Below are 23,136 nucleotides of genomic sequence, written 5' to 3' on the forward strand. Positions count from 1 at the left end.
CCGTTCTCTTTCAGTTTTCACACTCCATTTGGTGCTTGGCTGAGTTCTTTATCTCTTCATTTGATGTTTTAGGGTTTCAGGATTGTTGTATTCTCTGTTCAGCTTAGGTTTTCGGATCTTTGCTGTGGAGGGATGGCGTGGTGCTTCTGCCTAGAGCACCATTTTGCCCAACACTGTCTATGCTGTTTCTTAATTGAGATAACTAATTCTGCTTGTACTTGATTTAATGAATGCCCTGGCTCACTTATAAAATAAGCCTGTAATTTTCAGTTCACACTGTAATTTGAAAAGACACATTCACACCTATGTATTCATATTAAATATTCATAGTATTTCAATGTTGAATATTCTTTTCTCTCCTATATTGTGTTTTCTAAATAATGGATAAATCATCTCATTTTTATATAAGAATTTTAAGCTGATTATTAAAAAACCTGTTGCTGTCAAGACATTAAAAATTCAATTTGGTGTCTTTTAAAAACCAGCAAAGCATTCTAGTATTACTGTATAATAATCAATACTATATATAACAGTTTACTTAAAGTGAGGGCAGCAAATTATTGACTGTTCAGGATCCACACAGTGGAAAACAGGTTGTAGATCCTCATCTGTGGAATTAAGCCCGTTTAGCTGTATGTGGGAGTATAGCTATGGTACTTCCATTTTCTAAGCCAGCAATTTTTATTATCAAACAGAATCTTGTAATCATGTGTGTAGGATGCATTAAGCTAAATTTGGAGTGTTTTCAGCATTCTGAGCAGCTATATTACTAATGAGAATTCTAACTATCAAAAAGAGTGTGTTTTCTTTTGCCCTTTTAGACACATCAAATGATTTGACAATAGTATCAGAGACTACTCAGAATAATTTTTGGATACCCAAATATGAAACCTTTTTAATATTATGAGAAAGAAGCTTAATTTTTTATCTGTGGCATCTTGAATGGCGAAAAGCCAGTTAAATTTACAATTTAAATTTACAATTATATCAGCAAATATTCTTATCTATAAAGGTTAAAAGGTTTCTACTTTTAGTAATATGGTGGTCCAGATATTATTAAGGGCCCTCCAACTACAGTACAATTACGTTTTGGATAAATGTTAAAAACTTCATTCTTAATGCACTCTTAGACTTGCAGAAAGCAAGAGTATCTCTGAGGAGCATACACACAGATAAAACAGTTGAAACTGTAATGGAGATTTCTCAGCTATAAGTGAATGCTAATGCTGGGGTTGCCCTGGGGTCATAGTTGCCCATATCAGTGATGGGATCAGCACTCTAGACGTGGACTCCAGCAAGACTGAAGAATGAAACCAGGAGCCCTGTATTAACCTGAGATCCCTGAAGGTGGTTAACTTGGGTATAGGTTGGTAACAATACTTCACTCCCATGAGAAGTAAATGCAGATCCTCTCCAGAGGAAAACATTTCTATATTTAGCCATCAGATTTCTCCACATAAGATTAGCCAAAATGCACACAGTTAAAAAAAACAAACAAAAATCACTAATTTTATAAATAAACTAGAAGCTATGAGTGAGAATCAGCAGAAAAAAATTAAAACAAAGCAAAACTGACTTTAGACTTCTAAAGAATTTCTGAAGGACTCTGTGAACTTTAGATATTAGAATTACCTGATGGAGAATCTAAAATATCTGTGTATGAAATATTTAAAAAAAGAAAAAAATGGAATAAATATAAATGAGTAACATGTGACTATTTAAAATGGACCAGGAAGATCTGAAAAAAAACAAGACAGAAGTTTTACAAATTAAAAATAAAATCATTGGAATACAAAAAGTCAGCAGATAAGGTTAAACAGAAGATGACATAAAGCTGTAAAGAGAATTAGAGGCCTTACAGACAGAATTGATAAAATTATCCAGAATGCAGTATAAAGACAAGGGTATGTGAAATATGAAAGAGAGGTTAAAAATTATGAGGATATAATGAAGTTTTAATATAGGGCTAATTGGAAAAGGAAAGCAACAAACTAAAAAAGAAAAACCATATGATCACCTGAATAGATGAAGGAAAAGCATTTGAAAGACTCCAATATCCATTCCTAATAAAAAAGAAAACAAAATTGAAGGACTAACATTACCTGAATTCAAGACATATTATAAAATTGCAATATTCAAGTCTGTGGAGTTGGTATAAAGTTAGACACATAGATCAATGGAGAAGAATAGAGACTCCAGAAATATACTCACACATATATGGACAGCTGATTTTTAAAAAAGTTGCAGAGACAATTCAGTGGCACCATGATAGTTTTTTTTCAACAAATGGCGCTGGAACAATCGGATATCCAAATGCAAAAAAAAAAAAAAAAAATCTGTGATCCATATCTCACACCATATTAAAAAATATCACTCAAAATGGATAATTGACCTAAATGTAAAACCTAAAACTCTAAAACTTCCAGAAGCAAACATAGGAGAAAATCTTTGTGACCTTGTGGTAGACAAAGATCTCTTAGATGGAATATCAAAAGCATGATCCATAAAAGGAAAAATTGGTAATCTGAACTTTCTCAAAATTAACAACTTCTGCTCAGTGAAATACTCTGTTAACAGAATGCAAAACAAGCCGTAGACGGTTGCAAATCACATATCTCATAAAGACCTTCTATCTAGAAAGTAGAAAGAACTCTCAGAACTCAATAAGAAAACAAAAAGCCCAATTTGAAAATTGAGCAAAAGATTTGAACAGCTATTTTATAGACATATCAAATAAGCACATGTCTGAAATTTACACGACCGACCACACCAAGTCATGGAGCAACTGGAACTCTCATACTGCTGATAGAAGATGTAAAATTGTAAAACCTATTCGGAAAACAGTTTGGCAGTTTCTTAAAAAGTTAAACATACACCTTCTATATGGCTCAGCAATCCACTCCTTAGGTATTCATCCAAGAGGAATGAAAACATATGTACAATTTATTCTCAAAGGTTCAGGGAAGGAGGATGAGAATATGGAATGTGGCTTAATGTTAACAAGTGATGAATCTGAATGACGGTGTAGTGAATGAGTTTTTTGTACTATTCTTGCAACTTCTCTCTAAGTTTAAAACTATATCAAAAGAAAAGGTTAATAAAGAGGGCACTAGGAATAACTTCATGCTAACTAATTTTAAAACAGGTGGAAATGGACACATTCTAGAAAAATATAACTTTCCAAAACTCTTCAAGTAGAATTAAAAGCCACCCATAGTCCTATAACCTTTAAAGAAGCTGAATCAGTAGTTTAAAGACTTCATACCAAGAAACTAGTAGGCCCAGATGCTTTTACGAACTCGTTGGAATACTCCGTCCAGAATTTCAGGGAACGTATCATACCATTCTTTTAGAAAACAGAGAAAGAGGGAAAATTCCTCACTCATTTTGTAAGACTATTATGATTTTTATACCAAAACCAGATGAAGATTATAAGAAAGGAAAATTAGAGTCCAGTCATGCTCAGGGACATATACAGAAAAACCTTGAAATATTAAGCACAGCAAGTCCAGCAGTGTGTAAAAATGATTTAACTATCTCAATAGATATAGAAACAGTATTTGACAAAATTCAGCATGGTAAAAAGTTCTAGCAAGCTGGGAGTAGAAGGGAACTTCCTTAAACTGTAACGAAACTTTAACCATGTGTAATAGACTATAAAGCTAAATTTGACTAAATGATATACTTAACTCGCTAAAGTCCATAACAAAATAGATATTCTCTTATGGAGAAAAACATGTTTATAAGACATAGTAAACATCAAACTTACACTATGATAAAACTTTTAAAGGCACGTGATTTAAAAAAATCTAATAAAGCTGTTTATGGTAGAGTTTGGCTTATTTTCTCTACAATAAATTTTCAGATGCTGTTATAGTTATTTTAGATGCTATTTCCATAAAAACTGAGTTTTGCACTAAGGAAATTCCTTAAAATGTCATTTCATCCAGAAAATATATCTTTTATTCACCCTCATTATTTCCTCAAATTAAAAAGAAATGAAATGGAAATTAAATTTTCACTAGCTCCTAAAATATTTTTATATATACAGCATATGTTTATAAGCAAAATAATTAATTTGAGTTAAAATTATAGTATAATATTTCAGAATAAAAAAAAAGGAATATGCTTAAGTTCTTTTATTAAATTATAGTATAAGACAGTGGAACTGCCTCTTGGGTTTCCAAGGAGCGGGTTGGCTGGTGGTTTTGAACTGCCAACCTTTTGGTTAGCAGATGAGCTCTTAACCACTACGCCACCAGGGCTACAGATTTCTATCTAGTGCTACGATAGTCCATATTCTTGGCACTGTGTTAGGCATAGGAGATAGATGGTGGAATTACTAGGGGGGGTTGGTGTCACCTTGTGCCACCTATTGTGGTAACTCATCAGCACCGCCCTCCTCACTTGCCAGTCAGAATGCAGGTGGCCAGGCCGTGGCTCCTGCCATTGGGTGGAGAGGATGATCTCTGCATTGGCTGGAAGGGATGGGGCAGCACAGCACAGACTCTGTCCTGCGTGGGGGTGGAGCAGGAGTAGGCTACTCCACCCACCTGCAGGGGTGTTGCCGGCCAGCTCCGCTCACCCCAGGTGGGTGTGGGTGACACTATGAATTACTACACAAGGTGACACCAAACTTAGTGACGCCCCTGGAGATAGAGAAATGAACAGAGAAGATGCAGGTACCAAAAAGAAACATTAGGCAAACAGTTATATAAATGATTGATTATAATTGTGTAGCTTACGAAGACTTGGAAGGTGTATGAAAATATGTAATATGGTTACTTAATGAAGTGACTTTTAAAAGGCTGAGATGTGAATTATGGTGGAATTAGCTTGGTGAAAGGAATAAGTGTGCAAAAAGAAGTATGTAAAAAGGAAGGAACATTACAATTTTGAGGAACTGAATGAAGTCCAGTGTGACTGGAGAGGGAAGAGTGGTACAAGATGTGCCTAGAGAGGACGGGCGAACTTTATACACTGCTTTAAGGGTTTTGAGCTTCGTCTTAAGCACAATTGACATTATCATATTTGTATTTTTTAATGATGACCTTAACTGCCCTGTGGCTATAGATTGGCGGGGTCAGGGTTAGAGAAAGTTAGAGTGTTGTAGTAATTCAGAAAGAGATAAGGATGATTTTTAGGTAGATGGCAGTGAAAAGGGAGAGACATGGACTGATTTGAGGAGTATTCAGGAGGTAAAACTAACAAGTCATAGTGACAGATTAGAGTGGTGGTGAGGTGGAGAGGAAAGTATCAAGGATGACACCAAGGGTTCTGGTTTGACAAGGCCTCTTACCAGGTAGTGGTGACTTCCATTTGAGAGAGTAAACAGAAAAGCACGTTTAAGAGGACAGATAAGGAGCTCTGTTTTGGAGATGCTGACTTTAAGGTATTCAGGTGACAGCCAGGTGAAGATGTCAGTTAGGCAGTTTGTGTCCGGGTTAGAGACATAAATTAGGGAGACATCAGCTCATAGGTGGCAGTTGAAGCCATGATGATTGATGAGATTGCCTACAGAGTGAAAAGAAATGTACCTAGATAGACCTCCAAGGTGCTACAACTTATAAAAAAGTGGTGTATATATTTTGAGGCAGAGAAAAATAGTTATAATTTCTTCCTATGTATTTTTAAAATCTTATCCTTTAAAATATTTTGGTATATTTTATATTGTACATATTTTATTAGTATAGTAGTACTTATATATCATTAATAAATAAGTAAACATATATTGGAGTCTGTATTCAAAAATATTTTGCAATCAGTGAGTTTGGAAAACTGTAATACAGGGAAGAGTATTCCCAAGAGGAGGATGAAACCAAAGAAAACGTGAAGAAAGCAAGGGAACAGTGTTTTAAGGATTGTATAATGCATACTGCATCCAATTTGACTGGCAATTCAAAGACCAAAAAGCATACTGCTGATTGTTTTTTCAAAATACCAGTAAACCATGCATTCTCAACAGGAGCAATATTAATACCAAGAGGACAAAAATTGTTTTGGGGGAAGGGGTGGTGAAAAAATTTAGATGTTACAGTGCTTGGTGGCCTTCAAAATTTAACTACCCTACAAAATCTTAATCCTTAGCATTTCATTTCTCTTATTAGGGAGAAATTAAACTTAGATTTAAATTAATGTTAATTAATTAACTTAGATTAATTAAATTTTTCTCCCTAAGGTAAGGCCAATAGTGAAAAAAAGATTGCAAAACCAAGCGGTAAACTATTAGGAAAATGGTTTTTAAAGCTATAATCTTTGCTGAAACAGTAGTCTGTAGGGAAGAATGTATTTCAGGATTGAATTTTTTATATCAAGAATTTATTCTTCTTTTTAGAATTAACAGATTACCTATATACTCCTCCACAAAATTTAAAAGAGAAAAGGAAACATCAGATTTACTCCTATTATCCAGAGAGGATACCTCTGTTAACATTTCGTATTTTGTATATAGTCTCTCTGTTTAACTGTATACATTTTTAACAAGTCCTATCTGTTCTACCTTTAAAATGTACACCTACTCCATACTTACCGACTATCTCGTTATCTGACATTTTCATTTACGACAATGGTAAAAAATCTGCTGTCAGACTATTTTGCACATTAACAACTTACATCCGGCAGTAACAAACACTGAGGTGTGAGGTGAGAGTAACACTGGCTATGATGGTTAAGGTTATGTATCAACTTGGCTGGGCCATGATTCTCAGTGGTTTGGCATTTATGTAATGATGTAATTTGGCAGTTATGTAATGATGTAGTCATCCTCCATTTTGTGATTTGATGTGGTCATCCTCCTTTTTAGCATAACGCCAATTTTCACATAACGACCTGGTGTTTGGCACCTAACCATGTCAATAAGTAGGAGTGGGTATATTTCAAATCACACTACTTCTCACTCCATCCCACTACCACTTTAGTCTAAGCCCCCATTTTTTAAAACAAATATTGTTCTGTTTTCTCTGAACAATATACATATCAAAGCCAACATTTTGATTTTAACTGAAATTATTTTGGCTTTCTCATTTTACTCTGTGGTGTTCATCTTGAAGTCCCTGTAGAATTTCTTTATCTTTTCTTCTTCTGTAATCAGACAAAGCAAAATGTTTTTCCCTGAAGGCTATTTTCCAGTAAAGAGATCTTTTTCTTCTTTGCCTGTTGTATTTGCTTTGCCGGGGTCCCTCCCTGCTTTGAATCAAGAAGTTAATTAAGAGCTACTTTTAAATTCATGTATATCTGGTTTCTTTGATCAAATCTACAGGCTTCCTTATTCACAATATGCTCTCTCCATGGATATTTCTGGCATAGAATTATGCAGCACACACCCTCTTTTCTTTGATCTTAATTTGGCTCCCTCCACTTCACTTCTGACCTCCTCTTACTAAGCACTCTGACTTATAAACCCTTTAGCACTTGCCTTTTTTTGAAGAGATTCTCACCATCACCCGCTTCTATCTCAAAGGTAGGGGTAGATTAAATCTACTCTTTTCTCACACTTACCCCTCTACTTATGTTCTTGATTCCACGTTTTCCCATCTTGTAGGGTATTCTCTGTTCTCTCTGATATCAACCTCTCTTATAGTTCCTTCCTATCAAGAGACTACCATCTGAATACAAAACCAGAACAAAACCCTTGGTCCTGTACCTCTAAGTACTTTTCCCTTCACACTCAGGTTTCGGTAAGCTACCAGATATTTTGACTTCCTTGTCTCTCTTTTGCCCCAAACCGCTGAAGTCAAGCTTCCACTCCACTGGAACAGTTCTTGCTAAGAATGCTGTAGTGACCCAACTGCCTTATCCTCAGGCTACTTCTTAGGCCCTATTTTACTTAAACTCTTGAGCTAATTCACTACTTCTTCAGCCTTAGTGTTCTCCTCCCTCACAGATACTAGCACTCCTCAGAATCCTTCACGGACTCTTCTTCCTTCACCAACCCCTCCTTTTTAAACATTTTATTTATAAAATTTCAAATATATAACAAAGTTATAGGACAGTGAATCCCTATGCACCCATCATCCAGCTCCAGCAATTACTAACTTATGACCAATCTTTTTTTGTTTTATAACTATCTCCACCCATTCATCTCTATTCACTCTGAATTATTTCCTCCACCAAGCTTGAAGTAATGTCGTTTCATTGGATTCCATTCTCAGCCTTCTTTTCTTCTCATGCCATATGCAGCCTGTAAAAAAAAAAAAACAAAACCTGTTGCTGTCAAGTCGATTCTGACTCATAGTAACTCCATAGGACAGAGTAGAACTGCCCCATAGAGTTTCCAAGGAGCACCTGGTGGATTCAAACTGCTGACCTTTTAGTTAGCAGCCATAGCACTTAAGCAGTGTGCTGCCAGGGTTTCCTTATGCAATCTACAGAAAAACTCTGATAGGCTAACAGTTTCTACTACCTCCAGATGCTGATAATGCCTAAATTGATTTCTTCGGCCAAGATCTTACTCTTAAGCAAGAGTTTTATATCCAGCTGCTTAGGTCATCTGTACTTGGATGGCCTATAGATTACAGAAGCATAGGTCTAAGTGGGCTAATCTTTCTCTACCCACTTCTTCCTCCTTCTGAAGTTCCACTTTGGTTGAACAATTTCCATCTTCCTAGTCCTTTACTCTCTTTATCCACTTGCTCACCAAGTCCTATAGAGACTTTATCTTGATTTTTATTTTAATTTATAAATTCCAGAAGTTTAGAATTATAAATGAATTTTTGTTATTGGTAGCTTCAGAAGACGTATTTTCATTTTTGCCTTTGAAAAGTGAGAAATACGAGATCAAAACTGTTTTCAAAACCCGTAAAGTTAACTTTTGATAGAATTAAAATCAGGATCCATAGTGTTCAAACTGCTAGAGAAGATAAAAGCAAACAAAAATAATTTATAGAACAAAAGCAGAAAACAAAGGAAAGAGAAAGAAAGCATAAAATGAGATGATAAAAGCAAGAATAACCTATTGGTTAAACATGTTATAATTTTTTATTAAAAGATAAAAATTGCTTTTTAAAATAGAATTAAAATGTATGCTATTTGTAAGAGTCACATCAAAAAGAAACATTATAGAAAGAATAAAAATTAGTGGATAGATAAACATTTCTCAAATGAAAGCAGTAGTGGCAGTGTTAATTTCAGACAAGACAAAATTGGTATATAGAATAAAGCGTATCACACAAACTTTGTATTACCAAATTTGAAATTCATGATGACATGGATAATTATCAGAGAATATATACTTAGCTCAATAAATAGAGTACTTGAATAAAATAATAAATTTTAAGTTATCAAAATGTTAAAAATATTGTGTGGGTTCTTTTATCTAGTAAAATAGGAAAAGTATCTTAGGCTATTGTTATGGATTGAATTGTGTCCCCCAGAAATGTGTATCAACTTGGCTAGGCCATGATTCCCAGTATTGTGTGATGTCCACCATTTTCTGATCTGATGTGACTTTCCTATGTGTTGTAAATCCTAATCTCTGCCTGTGGTTAATGAGACAAGATTAGGTTATGTTAAAGAGGATTAGGGTGGGATGAAACACTTTTACTCAGGTCACAGCCCTGATCAGATTTAAGGGAAGTTTCCCTGGCGTGTGGCCTACATCACCTTCTATTTTAGAAGAGATAAAAGGAGAAAGAAGCAAGCAGAGAGATGGGACCTCATGCCACCAAGAAAGAAGTGCTGGGAGCAAAGCATGGGGTCCCTGTGCTGAGAAGCTCTTAGACCAGGGGAAGATTGACAAGGACCTTCCCCCAAAACTGATGGAGAGAGAAAGCCTTCCCCTAGAGCTGATGCCCTGAATTCAGACTTCCAGCCTCCTAAACTATGAGAGAATAAACTTCTGTTTGTTAAAGCCATCCACTTGTGGTATTTCTGTTATACCACCATTAGATAACAAAGAGCTATAATTGTCCCCAAATATATATTAAATATATTAATTTTATATTAATATAAAATTTTAAAATAAAAGGAATAACTAATTAATGTTATAAGACATGTATAACCCTATTTCCAAAGTTTGATGACTATGTACTTGTACACTCACATGAACTTATACTGAAAAAAGAAAACTTGGGTCAATCTTGCTTAAGAATGCAAATACAAAATTCTCAGGTGTGATAGCATTGATTTTAACAATAACAATATATTAAAATAATTATCTGAATTATCTACCTAAATAAGTAGGATTCATGTCAGCAATGTAAGGGTTACTTAATATTATGAACTCTATTAATAGCCCAGCGTTTCCAATAAGGAAATGTATATGATCATGTAGCTGAGTGCATAACAGGCAATAAAATAAACTTAATACCCAATTAATGGAAAATTAGGCACAAAATGATACTTTTTTTAATATGATAAAAAAACTAAAGTAAGATACAAGACACACAATACGCATATTGCATAAAATTTTGGGAATCTAAATCTATTTTCTGATCATTGCATAAGAGATGAAAAATTATTTGATTTGCCATTTTTACCATATACAATAGCCACCTGAGTAAATTAAAAGCCAGAAGACTTATTAACAAAGAAACAAATAATAATGAAAATGGATGTGGGCATAGGTATAAAGTCAAAAATCAGCATTTTTTCGGTGATCATTTTGGTCATTTTTGCCATCCAAATTTAGACTTCCATTTGTTACAAGTACAAACTAAAACAGAGTTAATGCACTTCCTAATTCTTTTTTATGACAACACACATATTTTATATGTGCTATTATTAGATGGAACCATATGAAATTGTTATTTTTGTATTTCAAAAATGGTAGACCTTGAAAAGATTATGCTAAGTGAAATAAGTCAGATACAAAAGGACAAATATTGTATGATCTCATTTATATGAAATATCTTTAATAGACAAATGCATAGAGACAAAATATATTAGTGATTACCAGGGGCTAGAGGGAGGGAAGATTGAAGAGTTAGTGCTTAAAGTGTATTGAATTCCTGTTTGGGGTGATGAAAATTTTTGGAATGGATAGTGGTGATGGTTGCACAACATGGTGACAGTATTTAAGGTTACTAAATTGTGCATTTAAAAATGATTAAAATGGCAAATATTTTGTTATATATGTATATGTATATATATAAACCATAGTAATTTTTTTAAAAAGGTAGAATATTGGCAATTTGATATTATACACCACACGTGTAAATATCTTGAAAGTATTTGGTAAAATTTCTAGGAGCGTGATTCCATTTTAACAGTGTTAAAGTACTGTGTCAGGAGAAGTGAAGTCTTGATACATGCTACAATATGGATGGAGCTTGAAAACATTATGCTGAGTGAAGTAAGTCAATCACAAAAGGACAAATATTGTATGACCTCACTTTTATAAAAGACAAGAAAAGGCAAATGTACAGAAACCAAAGTTTATTAGTGGTTACCAGGAACGGAAGGGAGAGGAAAAAGGGGGAGGTATTGCTTATGGAGTACTGAGTTTTGGTTTATGGTGATGGAAAAATCTCATTGATTAAGGGTAGGGTTGCACAGCCGATTACTGTAAGTGCTGTCAATAAGTTGTACACCTGAAAAAAGCTAAATTGGCAAAAGTTGTGTGATAGACATATTTACAATGACCAAAAAAACAAATGAAAGAGTAGCTACTGAGACTGCTTATGTGCCACCAGACACCTCATGGGATTTCATTCCTTGATTTGGAGGTTTGGGGTCATGGTTTCATGGGACATCTCAGTTAATTGGCCTAATAACATGTTCAGTGCTTCTGTTCTACCTCCTCCTTTGTTGCGTAGTGCCTGGGATATTTAAAGCTTGCAATCGGCCATCCAAGGCAAAACAATTGGTTTCTCTTTGCCTGGAGCAACAGAGGAAGGAGAGTCAGAAACAGGAGGAGGAAATGGAATGTGTGGCTAATTGCCTCCATGAACAACTGCCTCCTTTGCCATGAGACCAGAAGAACTGGATGGTGCCTGGCTACCATTACTGAATGCTTTGATCAAAGGTTCTATAGAAGAATCTTGATCAATAGGAGAAAAATATAGAACAGAATTTCATATTCTCATGGACTCCGGACTTTCTGGAGCCATGGAGTTTGGATGAACCCCTGAAACTATGGCCCTGAGATAATCTTCAAACCTTAAATGCAAAATATCCCCTGAAGTCTTCTTAAAACTGAACAGTAGTTCAGCTTAATTAGTGAAAAATGTCTGCCTTGAGCATAAGGCCATTTTAAGAATTACCTATATGGGATCAATGACAACAGCAACTCAGAAGATTAGATAGGAACCTCAGAGGGCAGTGAGTATGTTAATCGGGGAGGAACAACTCAATGGTGGAGGAAAAGAAAGGTGAGAATGGTTGCACAACTCGAAGAATGTTACCAATGTCACTGAATTACACATGTGGAAACTGTTGACTTGGTGTATGTTTTGCTGTGTATATTCTCAACAATAACATAAATAAATTTTTTTTAAAATACTCTTTTCTTAACAGTGATACTTGAACTATTATTTTTCTTTTCTTTTCAGTGATTGATTACGTTTTCAAACATATATTCAAAGTTGAATAAAGTATTGTGCTAAACCAAACTGTAGTAATCCTGTTTTCATTTTTATTTAAACTGTATATAGGCTTTAGAAGTTCTCTTTATTTCTCTGGTCATTTTTTCATCTAAGCATGCTTTGTCCATCGTTTTGTCTTGTTCACACAGATTGCCATCTATGTATCAAAGGATGATGATGATGATGATGACAATTGCAATAGTAATAGCTGACATTCACTGACAGCTTATTATGTCAGTCACTGGTCCAGAAATTTACTTTTATTAACTTGCTTAATTCTCATAGTTATCTAGAGATGTAGGTATTGTTATCTCTATTTTACAGATGAGGAACTGAGGCACAGAATGGTTAAGCAATTTACCTGAGGTCACACAGCTAGTAAGTGGCAGAGCAGGATGATGACTGATTACTTGAACGTGAGAAATGATTTGGGTCATCTGTATATTTCCATTTAATAATCCCATTGTTTGATAGTTTGATGTCTTAGAAATTTTCATTTACATAAGTTTTAAATAAATTTTCAGTGTTTCATCATATCTATTATAATTTCTTTAAAATAACTAAATTTTGTTGTTGTTCACAGGATGGACAATCTGAAATCTTATACATGTTTTGGAATTCAGTTACTCAAGCACTTTCTTCTCAATTTAACATGGCAACAAATTGTAAGTATATTATTTTGCAAATTCATGTCAAAGTTAACTTTTTATATTTGATGTCAAGAAGTTTTGCTTTATTAGTTTATAAAACATTTTATTTTTATTTTAGAACTCCAGGCTAATTTCACTTCTTCTAGATGCTTAATCTAGAATCTCATAGTCGTATAATAATTTTAGAAGCAATAAGCCAATTTTTTACATATTTTTTGTAATTAGTATTTAAAATAAAAATTTCCAGAATAAGAAGTTTATCCTCCATAATTCAAACATAGAACTGTCTGAATTTTTCCTGTGTAGAGGGTGTAAAGCATTGATGTTGAAGAATTTAGTTAATGCTTTTAATACCTAAGTAAAAGATATTAAAATGCAGACTTTACAGTCTTTTCCTTAATGTTAAAAATGAAGATTTGATGAACGAACAAATGAAATATCTGCATCATAAATTAAAAGTTGTTTCCCAAATATGATCTATAAAATATTTTCTTTCTTTTTATTTTTTACTATGCTCATTTACATACAAGACTTTTTGTAGACATGTATCTTTATTCTCTTGGGTAAATACATGAGTGAAATTGCCTGATCGTGCGATAAGTATATGTTTAACTGTATAAAAAACTGCCAAACTTATTTTCCAAAGTGAGTGTACCATTTTACCTTCCCATCAGCAATATATGAGAATTCCAGTTGCTCCACATCCTCATCGATCCATGATATTGTCAGTCATTTCAAATTTAGCCAGCCTAGTGGATATGCAGGCATTTTTCCCTGTGTTTTTAATTTCCAGTAAGTAGCCTAAAGACTAATGATGTTGTTTTGCCTTCAAGTCGATTCTGATTCATGGCGGCTTCGTGTGTTACAGTGTAGAACAACTGTATAGGGTTTCTTGACTGTAATCTTTACAAAGGCAGATCACCAGGCTTTTCTTCCTACCAAGTGGATTAGAACAGCCAGCCTTTAGGTTAGCAGCTGATCACAAATATCTTGCACCACCCAGGGGCCCACCTCTTAATTGCCAACTCCGGTGAATGCTTTTGTTTATATCTTATGGACCTATCTGGCTTGTGTAGTCAGAGAAGCTCCTGAGAGGAAATATAATCTTTTTAGGTAGAAATCCTCTTGACATTTCGTATTCAGAGTAGTCTGTTACTTTTGGTAGTGTTATAACCTTAATAACTTCCTTTGGGAAAACTCCGAAGTAAGTTGTTTGTAAAGCATCTTCCATTTTTAATAGCACATACAGTCCCTGAAGTGTACTGTAGTTCCTCTTAAAATTGTAGATAGGCAATATTAAGGAAGTGCAACCATCTGCAGAGTTGAAGATTACACACAGTGTAACAGATTGTCTAAGTAAGTAAAATTTTGGCAGAAAATATCTAAAGGGACATTTTCCTAGTTAGGAACATGTTCTTTCTGACTGTAAATGTTCATGCTTAGTAGAAAGAAACTCTACTTAGAAAGTATAATCCAGGAGTTTGACAAAAGAATGAATTTAACTTTATTCAAAAGGAAAAAGGCCTTACTTGGTCACTGTCAAGATTCAAACTAGCTCCTGTAGGAAACCTACCTCTTTAATTGGTTATTTCCAAAATGATATCTAAGTGTCTTGCTGTTATTTTCTATTGTAGTTTCCAGATAATAATATTTGTTTACCAACCTGTTAAGATATGACACATATTTGCCTTGTAAACTTTCAATAGAAACAAGCAAAATAAACATTCCAGGTTTGAACTCTTTGAAATTAAAAAAATAATTTGTTTGTAATGTGATGATTTTTCCAGAATGTCTCCTCCCACTTACCTTGCTTTATTTTTCTCCAAAGTACTTATCACTGTCTTCAATGGACATTTGTTCCTATTAAGAAAGTTGAAGACTATCAACATTTGTAGAGGAAAGGAATAGTGAAAAGTTGAAGGAACTTTTTTTTTTTTTTGGTAGCCTTTCTTTTTCTGTGAGATCAGGAGGTTGGTCATCTACACATCATAAGTGGGTAGAAGGTTAGGTAGTTAGGAGGTTGGAAGAGACTGTATATATTCCTGCTAAAAGGCAGTGGGATGGGTCAGATAAAAGGATTATAGTACAGAATGCATACCCCGTTGGTAGTGAATTCTGTAGCTTTGTGTTGGTGCTATTAGAAATGATACTCAGATTTTGTTTGTGATTTTCTCAACTACGTTTGGGTTCTAGACTTGAGCCTTAATGGTAGATAAGTTTATTTCTATGTATGCTTATACAAATAGAGATGTATAATATTGTGTTGTTGTTAGGTGCTGTCGAGTAGGTTCCAACTCATAGCGACCCTATGTACAACAGAATGAAACACTGCCCACTCCTGCACCATCCTCACAATCGTTATGTTTGAGCCCATTGTTGCAGCCACTGTGTCAGTCCATCTCTTTGAGGGTGTTCCTCTTTTTCGCTGACCCTCTACTTTACCAAGCATGATGTCCTTCTCCAGGGACTGGTCCCTTCTGATAGTATGTCCAAAATATGTGAGACAAAGTCTGGTAACCCTTGCTTCTAAGAAGCTTTCTGGTTGTACTTCGTCCAAGACAGATTTGTTCATTCTTCTGGCAGTCCATGCTATATTTATATTCATTGCCAAAACTATAATTCAAAGGCATCAATTCTTCTTTGGTCTTCTTTGTTCACTGTCCAGCTTTCTCATGCGTATGAGAAGATTGAAAACACCATGGCTTGGGTCAGATGCACCTTAATCCTTAAAGTGACATCTTTGCTTTTCAACACTTTAAAGAGGTCTTTTGCAGCAGATTTGTCCAGTGCAATGCGTTTGACTTCTTGACTGCTGCTTCCATGGGCATTAATTGTGGATCCAAGTAAAATGAAATCCTTGACAACTTCTATATGATATTTGAAAAAAAAAAACAAACCCGTTGCTGTCAAGTCGATTCCGACTCATAGTGACCCTATAGGACAGAGTAGAACTGCCCCATAGAGTTTCCAAGAAGTGCCTGGTGGATTCGAACTGCCGACCTTTTGGTTAGCAGCCATAGCACTTAACCACTACACCACCAGAATTTCCCTATATGATACAAGGATAGCATAATTTTCTGGCAATATGTGGCTGTGGACTCTAGGAAGTTTCTTAGTTTTTTATCAGATTCTGAGTTCAAAACTTCTACTTTAATCTCTGTTAATCCTAAATGGGGTTTCTCTCAGTTTTAAAAAGTTCTGTTTTATTTCTGTCCTGAATTTAGCTTTATTAAATTATAATTAAAGAAAATGAAATCAAAAGAATTATTAATTCTCAATAAAAATGTTTTATAATTAGTTTTAGTTCATATAAATGTTTATTTGCTTTTATTATATTTCTTGGAGCAAATAGTTTCAGAACCTAGAATGAAAAGTTATTGCTCACTTAGTGGTAGAGTATAAAGAGTAATGGAAAAACTAACTTGGAGCAGGGGACTTACCCATAGTTTACTCTGATATTCTTATTTTACTTCTGGTCTATTTCTGTGGCACATTTTGACTTTTTTTCCCCAACAATACATGATACAATACAATGATACTTTTTATATAAAACTGATTTTGTTTTGTCTTATTCTTTTGTATTATCAAGGAGTAATAAAGTAGACAGTATAGCAGTATTTGAAAAGTAGTTGTTTGGGAGACTGTTGTATGACCCACACCATTTGACTTTTGTGTAATTAGTTTTGATGTGAATGAAGCATGGTAGTAACAGGCAGACTCCAAGATGGCCTGTAATGATCCCAACCTCCTGGTATTCACACCTTTGTGTAATCCCTTACCCTCGAGTGTGGCCACCACGTGCCTGTCAGTTTGTCATACTGTCATGCCATACATGTTACTGTGATACTGGGAGCTTGGACATTGGTATTTGAAATACCATCAGGGCTACCCTTAATGGACAAGTTTCAGTGGAGCTTCCAGAATAAGAGGAAGAAGGACCTGGTGGTCTACTTCTGAAAATATTGGCCAGTGAAAACCCTATGAATAGCAGGGGAACATTGTCTGATACAGTGCCGGAAGATGAGCCCCTCAGGTAGGAAGGCTTTCAAAATACAACTGGGGAACAGCTGCCTCCTCAAAGTAGAGTCGACATTAATGACGTGGATGGAGTCAAGCAATCGGGACCTTCATTTGTTGATGTGGCACAACTCAGAATGAGAAGAAACAGCTGCAAACATCCACTAATGATTGGAACATGGAATGTATGAAGTATGAATCTAGGAAACTTAGAAGTGATCAAAAATGAAATGGAATGCAAAAAGATCGATATCCTAGGCATTCATGAGCTAAAATGGACTGGTATTGGCCATTATGAAACAGACAATCATATGGTCTAGTATGGTGGGAATGACGAGTTGAAGAGGAATGACATTGCAAAAAGAACAAGATCTATCCTGAAGTACGCTATCAGTGATAGGATAATACCCATACGCCTACAGGGAAGACCAGTTAACAGGACTATTGTTCAAATTTATGCACCAACCGCTAAGGCCAAAGATGAAGAAATTGAAGATTTTTACCAACTGCTGCAGTCTGAAATTGATTACACGTGCAATCAAGATACATTGATAATTACTGTCAATTAGAATGTGAAAGCTGAAAACAAAGAAGGAACTGTAGTTAAAAAATATGGCCTTGGTGATAGAAACAACACCAGATAGCGCATGATAGAATTTTGCAAGACTAACAACTTCTTCATTGCAAATACCTTTTCTCATCAACATAAACGGTGACTATACACGTGGACCTCACCAGATGGGATACACAGGAATCAAATTGACTACATCTGTGGAAAGAGACAAAGGAAAAGCTCAGTATCATCAGTGAGAACAAGGCCTGGGGCTGACTGTGGAACAGACCATCAACTGCTTGTATGCAAGTTCAAGTTGAAGTTGAAGAAAATTAGAAGAAGTCCACAAGAGCCAAAGTATGACCTTAATGATATCCCACCTGAATTTAGAGACCATCTCAAGACTAGATTTGTCTTGAGAAGACCAGACGAGTTGTAGAATAACATCAAGAACATCATACATGAAGAAAGCAAGAGGTGATTAAAAAGACAAGAAAGAAAGAAAAGACTGAAATGGATGTCTGAAGAGACTTTGAAAGTTGCTCTTGAAGCTGAAGTGAAGGGAAGAAATGATGAAGTCAAAGAACTGAACAGAAGATTCCAAGGGGCGGCTTGAGAAGACAAAGTAAAGTATTGTAATGAAATGTGCAAAGACCTGGAGATAGAAAACCAAAAGGGAAGAACACACTTGGCATTTCTCAAGCTGAAAGAACTGAAGAGAAACTTCAAGCCTCGAGTTGCAATACTGAAGGATTGTGCAGGGAAAATATTAAACGACACAGGAAGCATCAAAAGAAGATGGAAGGAATACACTGAATGACTGTACCGAAAAGAACTGGTTGACATTCAACCATCTCAGGAGGTAGCATATGAACAACAACCAATGGTACTGAAGGAAGAGGTCCAAGCTGCACTGAAGGCATTGGTGATAAACAAGGCTCCAGGAATTGATAGAATGCCAGCTGAGATGTTTCAACAAACAGATGCAGTGCTGGAAACGCTCACTCATCTATGCCAAGAAATTTGGAAGACAGCTACCTGGTCAACTGACTGGGAGAGATCCATATTTGTAACCATTCCCAAGAAAAGTGATCCAGCAGAATGTGGAAATTATGGAACAAAATCATTAATATCACAAGTAAAATTTTGCTGAAATTTTCATTCAAAAGCAATTGCAGCAGTACATTGACAGGGAATTTTCAGAAATTGAAGATTCAGAAGAGGGCGTGGAACAAGGAATATCATTGGTCATGTCAGACGGATACTGGCTGAAAGCAGAGAATACCAGAAAATATGTTTACTTGTGCTTTATTGACTATGCAAAGGCATTTAACTGTGTGGATCATAACAAATTATGGATAACATTGCAAAGAATGGGAATTCCAGAACACTTAAGTGTGCTTATGAGGAACCTGTACTTCAACCAAGAGAACAGAACAAGGGGATACTGAGTGGTTTAAAGTCAAGAAAGGTGTGTGTCAGGGTTGTATCCTTTCACCATACTTACTCCATCTGTATGCTGAGCAGATAATCCCAGAAGCTGGACCATATGAAGAAGAACGCACTATCAGGATTGGAGGTAGACTCATTAAGAATCTTTCGTATGCAGATGACGCATCATTGCTTGCTGAAAGTGACAGGACTTGAAGCACTTACTGATGCAGATCAAAGACCACAGCCTTCAGTATGGATTACACCTCAACATAAAGAAAACAAAAATCCTCACAGCTGGACCAATAAGCAACAGCATGATAAACGGAGAAAATATTGAAGTTGTAAAGGATTTCATTTGGATCTGCAATCAACACCCATGGAAGCAGCAGTCAAGAAATCAAATGATGCACTGCATTTGGAAAATCTGCTGCAAAAGACCTCTTTAAAGTGTTGAAAAGCAAAGATGTCACTTTAAGGAGTAAGGTGCGCCTGACCCAAGCCATAGTGTTTTCAAACTCCTCGTATGCATGGGAGAACTGGATGATGAATAAGGAAGACCGAGGAAGAAGTGATACCTTTGAATTATGGTGTTGGTGAGGAGTGTTGAATGTAGCATGGACTGCCAGAAGAATGAACAAATCTGTCTTGGAAAAAGTACAGCCAGAATGCTCCTTAGAAACAAGGATAATGAGACTTGGTCTCACATACTTTGGACATGTTATCGGGAGGGACCAGTCCCTGGAGAAGGACACCATGCTTTGTAAAGTAGAGGGTCAGCAAAAAAGAGGAAGACCCTCAACGAGATGGATTGACACAGTAGTTGCAATAGTGGGCTCAAGCATGATTGTGAGGCCGGCTCAGGACCTAGCAGTGTTTCATTTTGTGGTACATAGGGTTGCTATGAGTCGGAACTGAGCAGGTGACACCTAACAACAGCAACTCGAGTGTGGACAGGACCGATGACTTGCTTTTAACCTATAGAACATGCAAAGGGGTTATCACTTCTGTGATTAGATTACAGAAGATTACAACTTCCATCTTACTAGCCATCTCTCTTTACTCTCTTCTCGACCACCATACTTTGATGAAGCAAGCAGCCATGTTGGAGAGGTCCACGTGGTAAGAAACTGAGGTTGGCCTCTGGCCAACAGCCAGCTGGGAACTGAGGTCCTCAGCCCAACATCCTGCAAGGAACTGAATCCCACCAGCAACCACGTGAGCTTGCAAGCACATCCCTCCTTAGTCGAGTCTTTAGATGAGTCACCAGTTGTGGCTGACACCTTTTTTGCAGGTCCTCTGAAGTAGAGGACCCAGCAAAGACATGCCTGGATTCCTTATCCATAGAAACTATGAGATAATAAGTGTGTGTTGTTAAAACAAGCAGCTAGGTTTGTAGTAATTTGTTACATAGCAATAAATAACTAATACAATTTTGAAACAGAAAATATTTTCCAAGGCATACCGAACCCAGTACATTACTAACTTCCCTCCTTTACTTTCATAGTCCTGGGTGATTTAGGCACACGATCTGACAGTTTATTGAGAATTTGGCAGCTGGAAAGAGGAATGATCTAGAAGTGGATAGCAACTGTCTTAGGCTGAGTTCTCCAGAGAAGCAAAACCAGTAAAGCATATAAATATATATATAGTGAAAGATTTATATCAAGGGAATGGCTCATGGGGTTGTAGGGGCTGGAACATCCCAAGTCTGTGTGTCAGGAGAGAGGCTTCTCCTGACTCACGTAGCCACAGCAGCTGGTGAACCTAAGTTTGGCAGGTCAGAGAGCAGAGCTGTTACTCACAGGCTGTGAAGATTGATGAATCCCAAGGTTGGCAGGCATGACTATAGATAATCTACTAGCTCGAGTTCCAAGAACCAGTGATCATACCAACAGGAGCCTGCTGCAGGATTCAAATGTTTTAGCAATAAGTCCAGAGTTGTTGACACTTCTTCCTTACTAGGTCCGATCAGCATAATGTCATCAATGTAATGGACAAGTGTGACATCTTGTGGAGGGGAAAGGCAATCAATGTCCCTGGGGACTAAATTATGACATAGGGCTGGAGAGTTGATGTAGCTCTGAGGTAGGCAACTGAAGATGTATTGTTGGCCTTGCCAGCTGAAGGCAAACTGCTTCTGATGGTCCTTGAAACAAGTATGGAGGAAAAGGCGTTAGCCAGATCAATAACTGCATACCAGGTACCAGGAGATGTATTAATTTGCTCCAGCAATGAAACTACATGTGGAACAGCAGCTTCAATTGAAGTCACCACCTGGTCAAGTTTTCAATAATCCACTGTCACTCTCCAAGATCTGTCTGTTTTTTGCACAGGCCAAATAGGCGATTTAAATGGGGTTGTGGTGGGAATCACCACCCCTGCATCTTTCAAGTCCTTGATGGTGACAATAATCTCTGCAATTCCTCCAGGAATGCAATATTGCTTTTGGTTTACTATTTTCTAGGTAGGGACAGTTCTAATGGCTTCCACTTGGCTTTTCCTACTATAATAGCCGTTACTCCATATGTCAGGGATCCAATGGTGGGGTCCTGCCAGTAGCTGAGTATAGCTATTCCAGTTGCATTCTTGAACTGGGGAAATCACTATAGGATGGGTTCAGGGATCCACTGGACCTACTGTGAGAAGGACATGAGGTAAGACTCCATTAATAACCTGACCACCATATGCCACCACTCTGACTGGTAGGCCACAGTGATGTTTTGGTTCTCCTGGAATTAGTATCAGTTCAGAGCCAGTATCCAGTAATCCCCAAAAAGTCTGATTATTTCTTTTTCCTTAATGAATAGTCACTTTCGTAAAAGGCTGTAGATGCCTTGGGGGAATGCTGAGAGAAAGATTAACAGTATAAATTTTTGACAGTGTATTGGGGTCCTTCATCAAGGGGACCCAGCCTACCTTTCATTCAAGGGGACCCAGCCTACCCTTCATTCAAGGGGTTGTGGGTCTTTAAACTCACTCAAGTCTGGGAATTCATGTGACCTAGAATTCATCTGCTTGTACAGATCAAATAAATATTTAGTAGATTTCCTATCTGTTTCATTCCTAGGGACACCATGCCTAAGTAGCCAACATCATAAGTCCATACGAGTCATACTATTCTGATTACTGCTTTGACTCTGGTGTCCATTATTGTAACCACACCCACCTTGTCTTTGTTGATTGAGTGTAGTCACTTGGTTCCTTCTACCATGGAGTCCAGTCAGCCCCATTGTAGTTAGGTGTCTTAATTCAGTTAGGGCAGTTCCCACTGTCAAATCTGATTTACATAAAATAGCAATCACAGCAGTCTTCAAGGATGCAGGGGCTCCGTTCACAAATTTGTTCCTCACAGCTATGGTAAAAGGTGTGTCCTCTGGGGACTCTATGTGTGGGTCTGTGGATCTAACCTGATAAATCCACTCTAGCATGCCAATTTTCCTAAGCCTTTGGATACCTTCTTCTACAGTATACCAAGGCAGGTCTGGTACCTCAACTTGATTTAGTGTAGGCTACCGTGTAATCCATGCTTCGGCAACTCAACCAAATAAACTATTAGATCCTTTCCTAACTTCTTGAGCTGAAACATTGAATGAAGAATGGCATGGATTGAATTATGTTCCCCCAAAAATGTGTGTATCAATTTGGCTCTGCCACGATTCCCAGAATTTTGTGGTTGTCCTCCATTTTGTGATTGTAATTTTATGTTAAAGAGGATTAGGGTGGGATTGTATAACACCCTTACTAAGGTCACATCTCTGATCCAATGTAAGAGAGTTTCCCTAGGGTGTGGCCTGTGCCACCTTTATATCTTACAAGAGATAAAAGGAAAGGGAAGCAAGCAGAGAATTGGGAACCTCATACCACCAAGAAAGCAGTGCTGGGAGCAGAGCACATCCTTTGGACCTGAGGTTCCTGCGCTGAGATGCTCCCAGACCAAGGGAAGACTGATGCATCACAAGGA

The 23,136-nt window shown here is 36.6% G+C and overlaps 1 protein-coding gene across 2 annotated transcripts in view; it reads left to right on the forward strand.

The window, feature by feature from the left end:
* COG5 (component of oligomeric golgi complex 5) overlaps positions 1-23,136 on the forward strand; it is a 304,101-nt gene that overhangs the window by 194,882 nt on the left and 86,083 nt on the right. For both annotated transcript variants that reach the window (XM_012557354.2, XM_012557355.2), the window contains exon 11: positions 13,105-13,186. In XM_012557354.2, the coding sequence (XP_012412808.1) occupies positions 13,105-13,186 (82 nt within the window). The remainder of the gene's footprint in view (positions 1-13,104; positions 13,187-23,136) is intronic.

The sequence above is a fragment of the Trichechus manatus genome, unplaced genomic scaffold (genome assembly GCF_000243295.1).
Source record: "Trichechus manatus latirostris isolate Lorelei unplaced genomic scaffold, TriManLat1.0 scaffold00096, whole genome shotgun sequence".
NCBI lineage: Eukaryota > Metazoa > Chordata > Mammalia > Sirenia > Trichechidae > Trichechus > Trichechus manatus.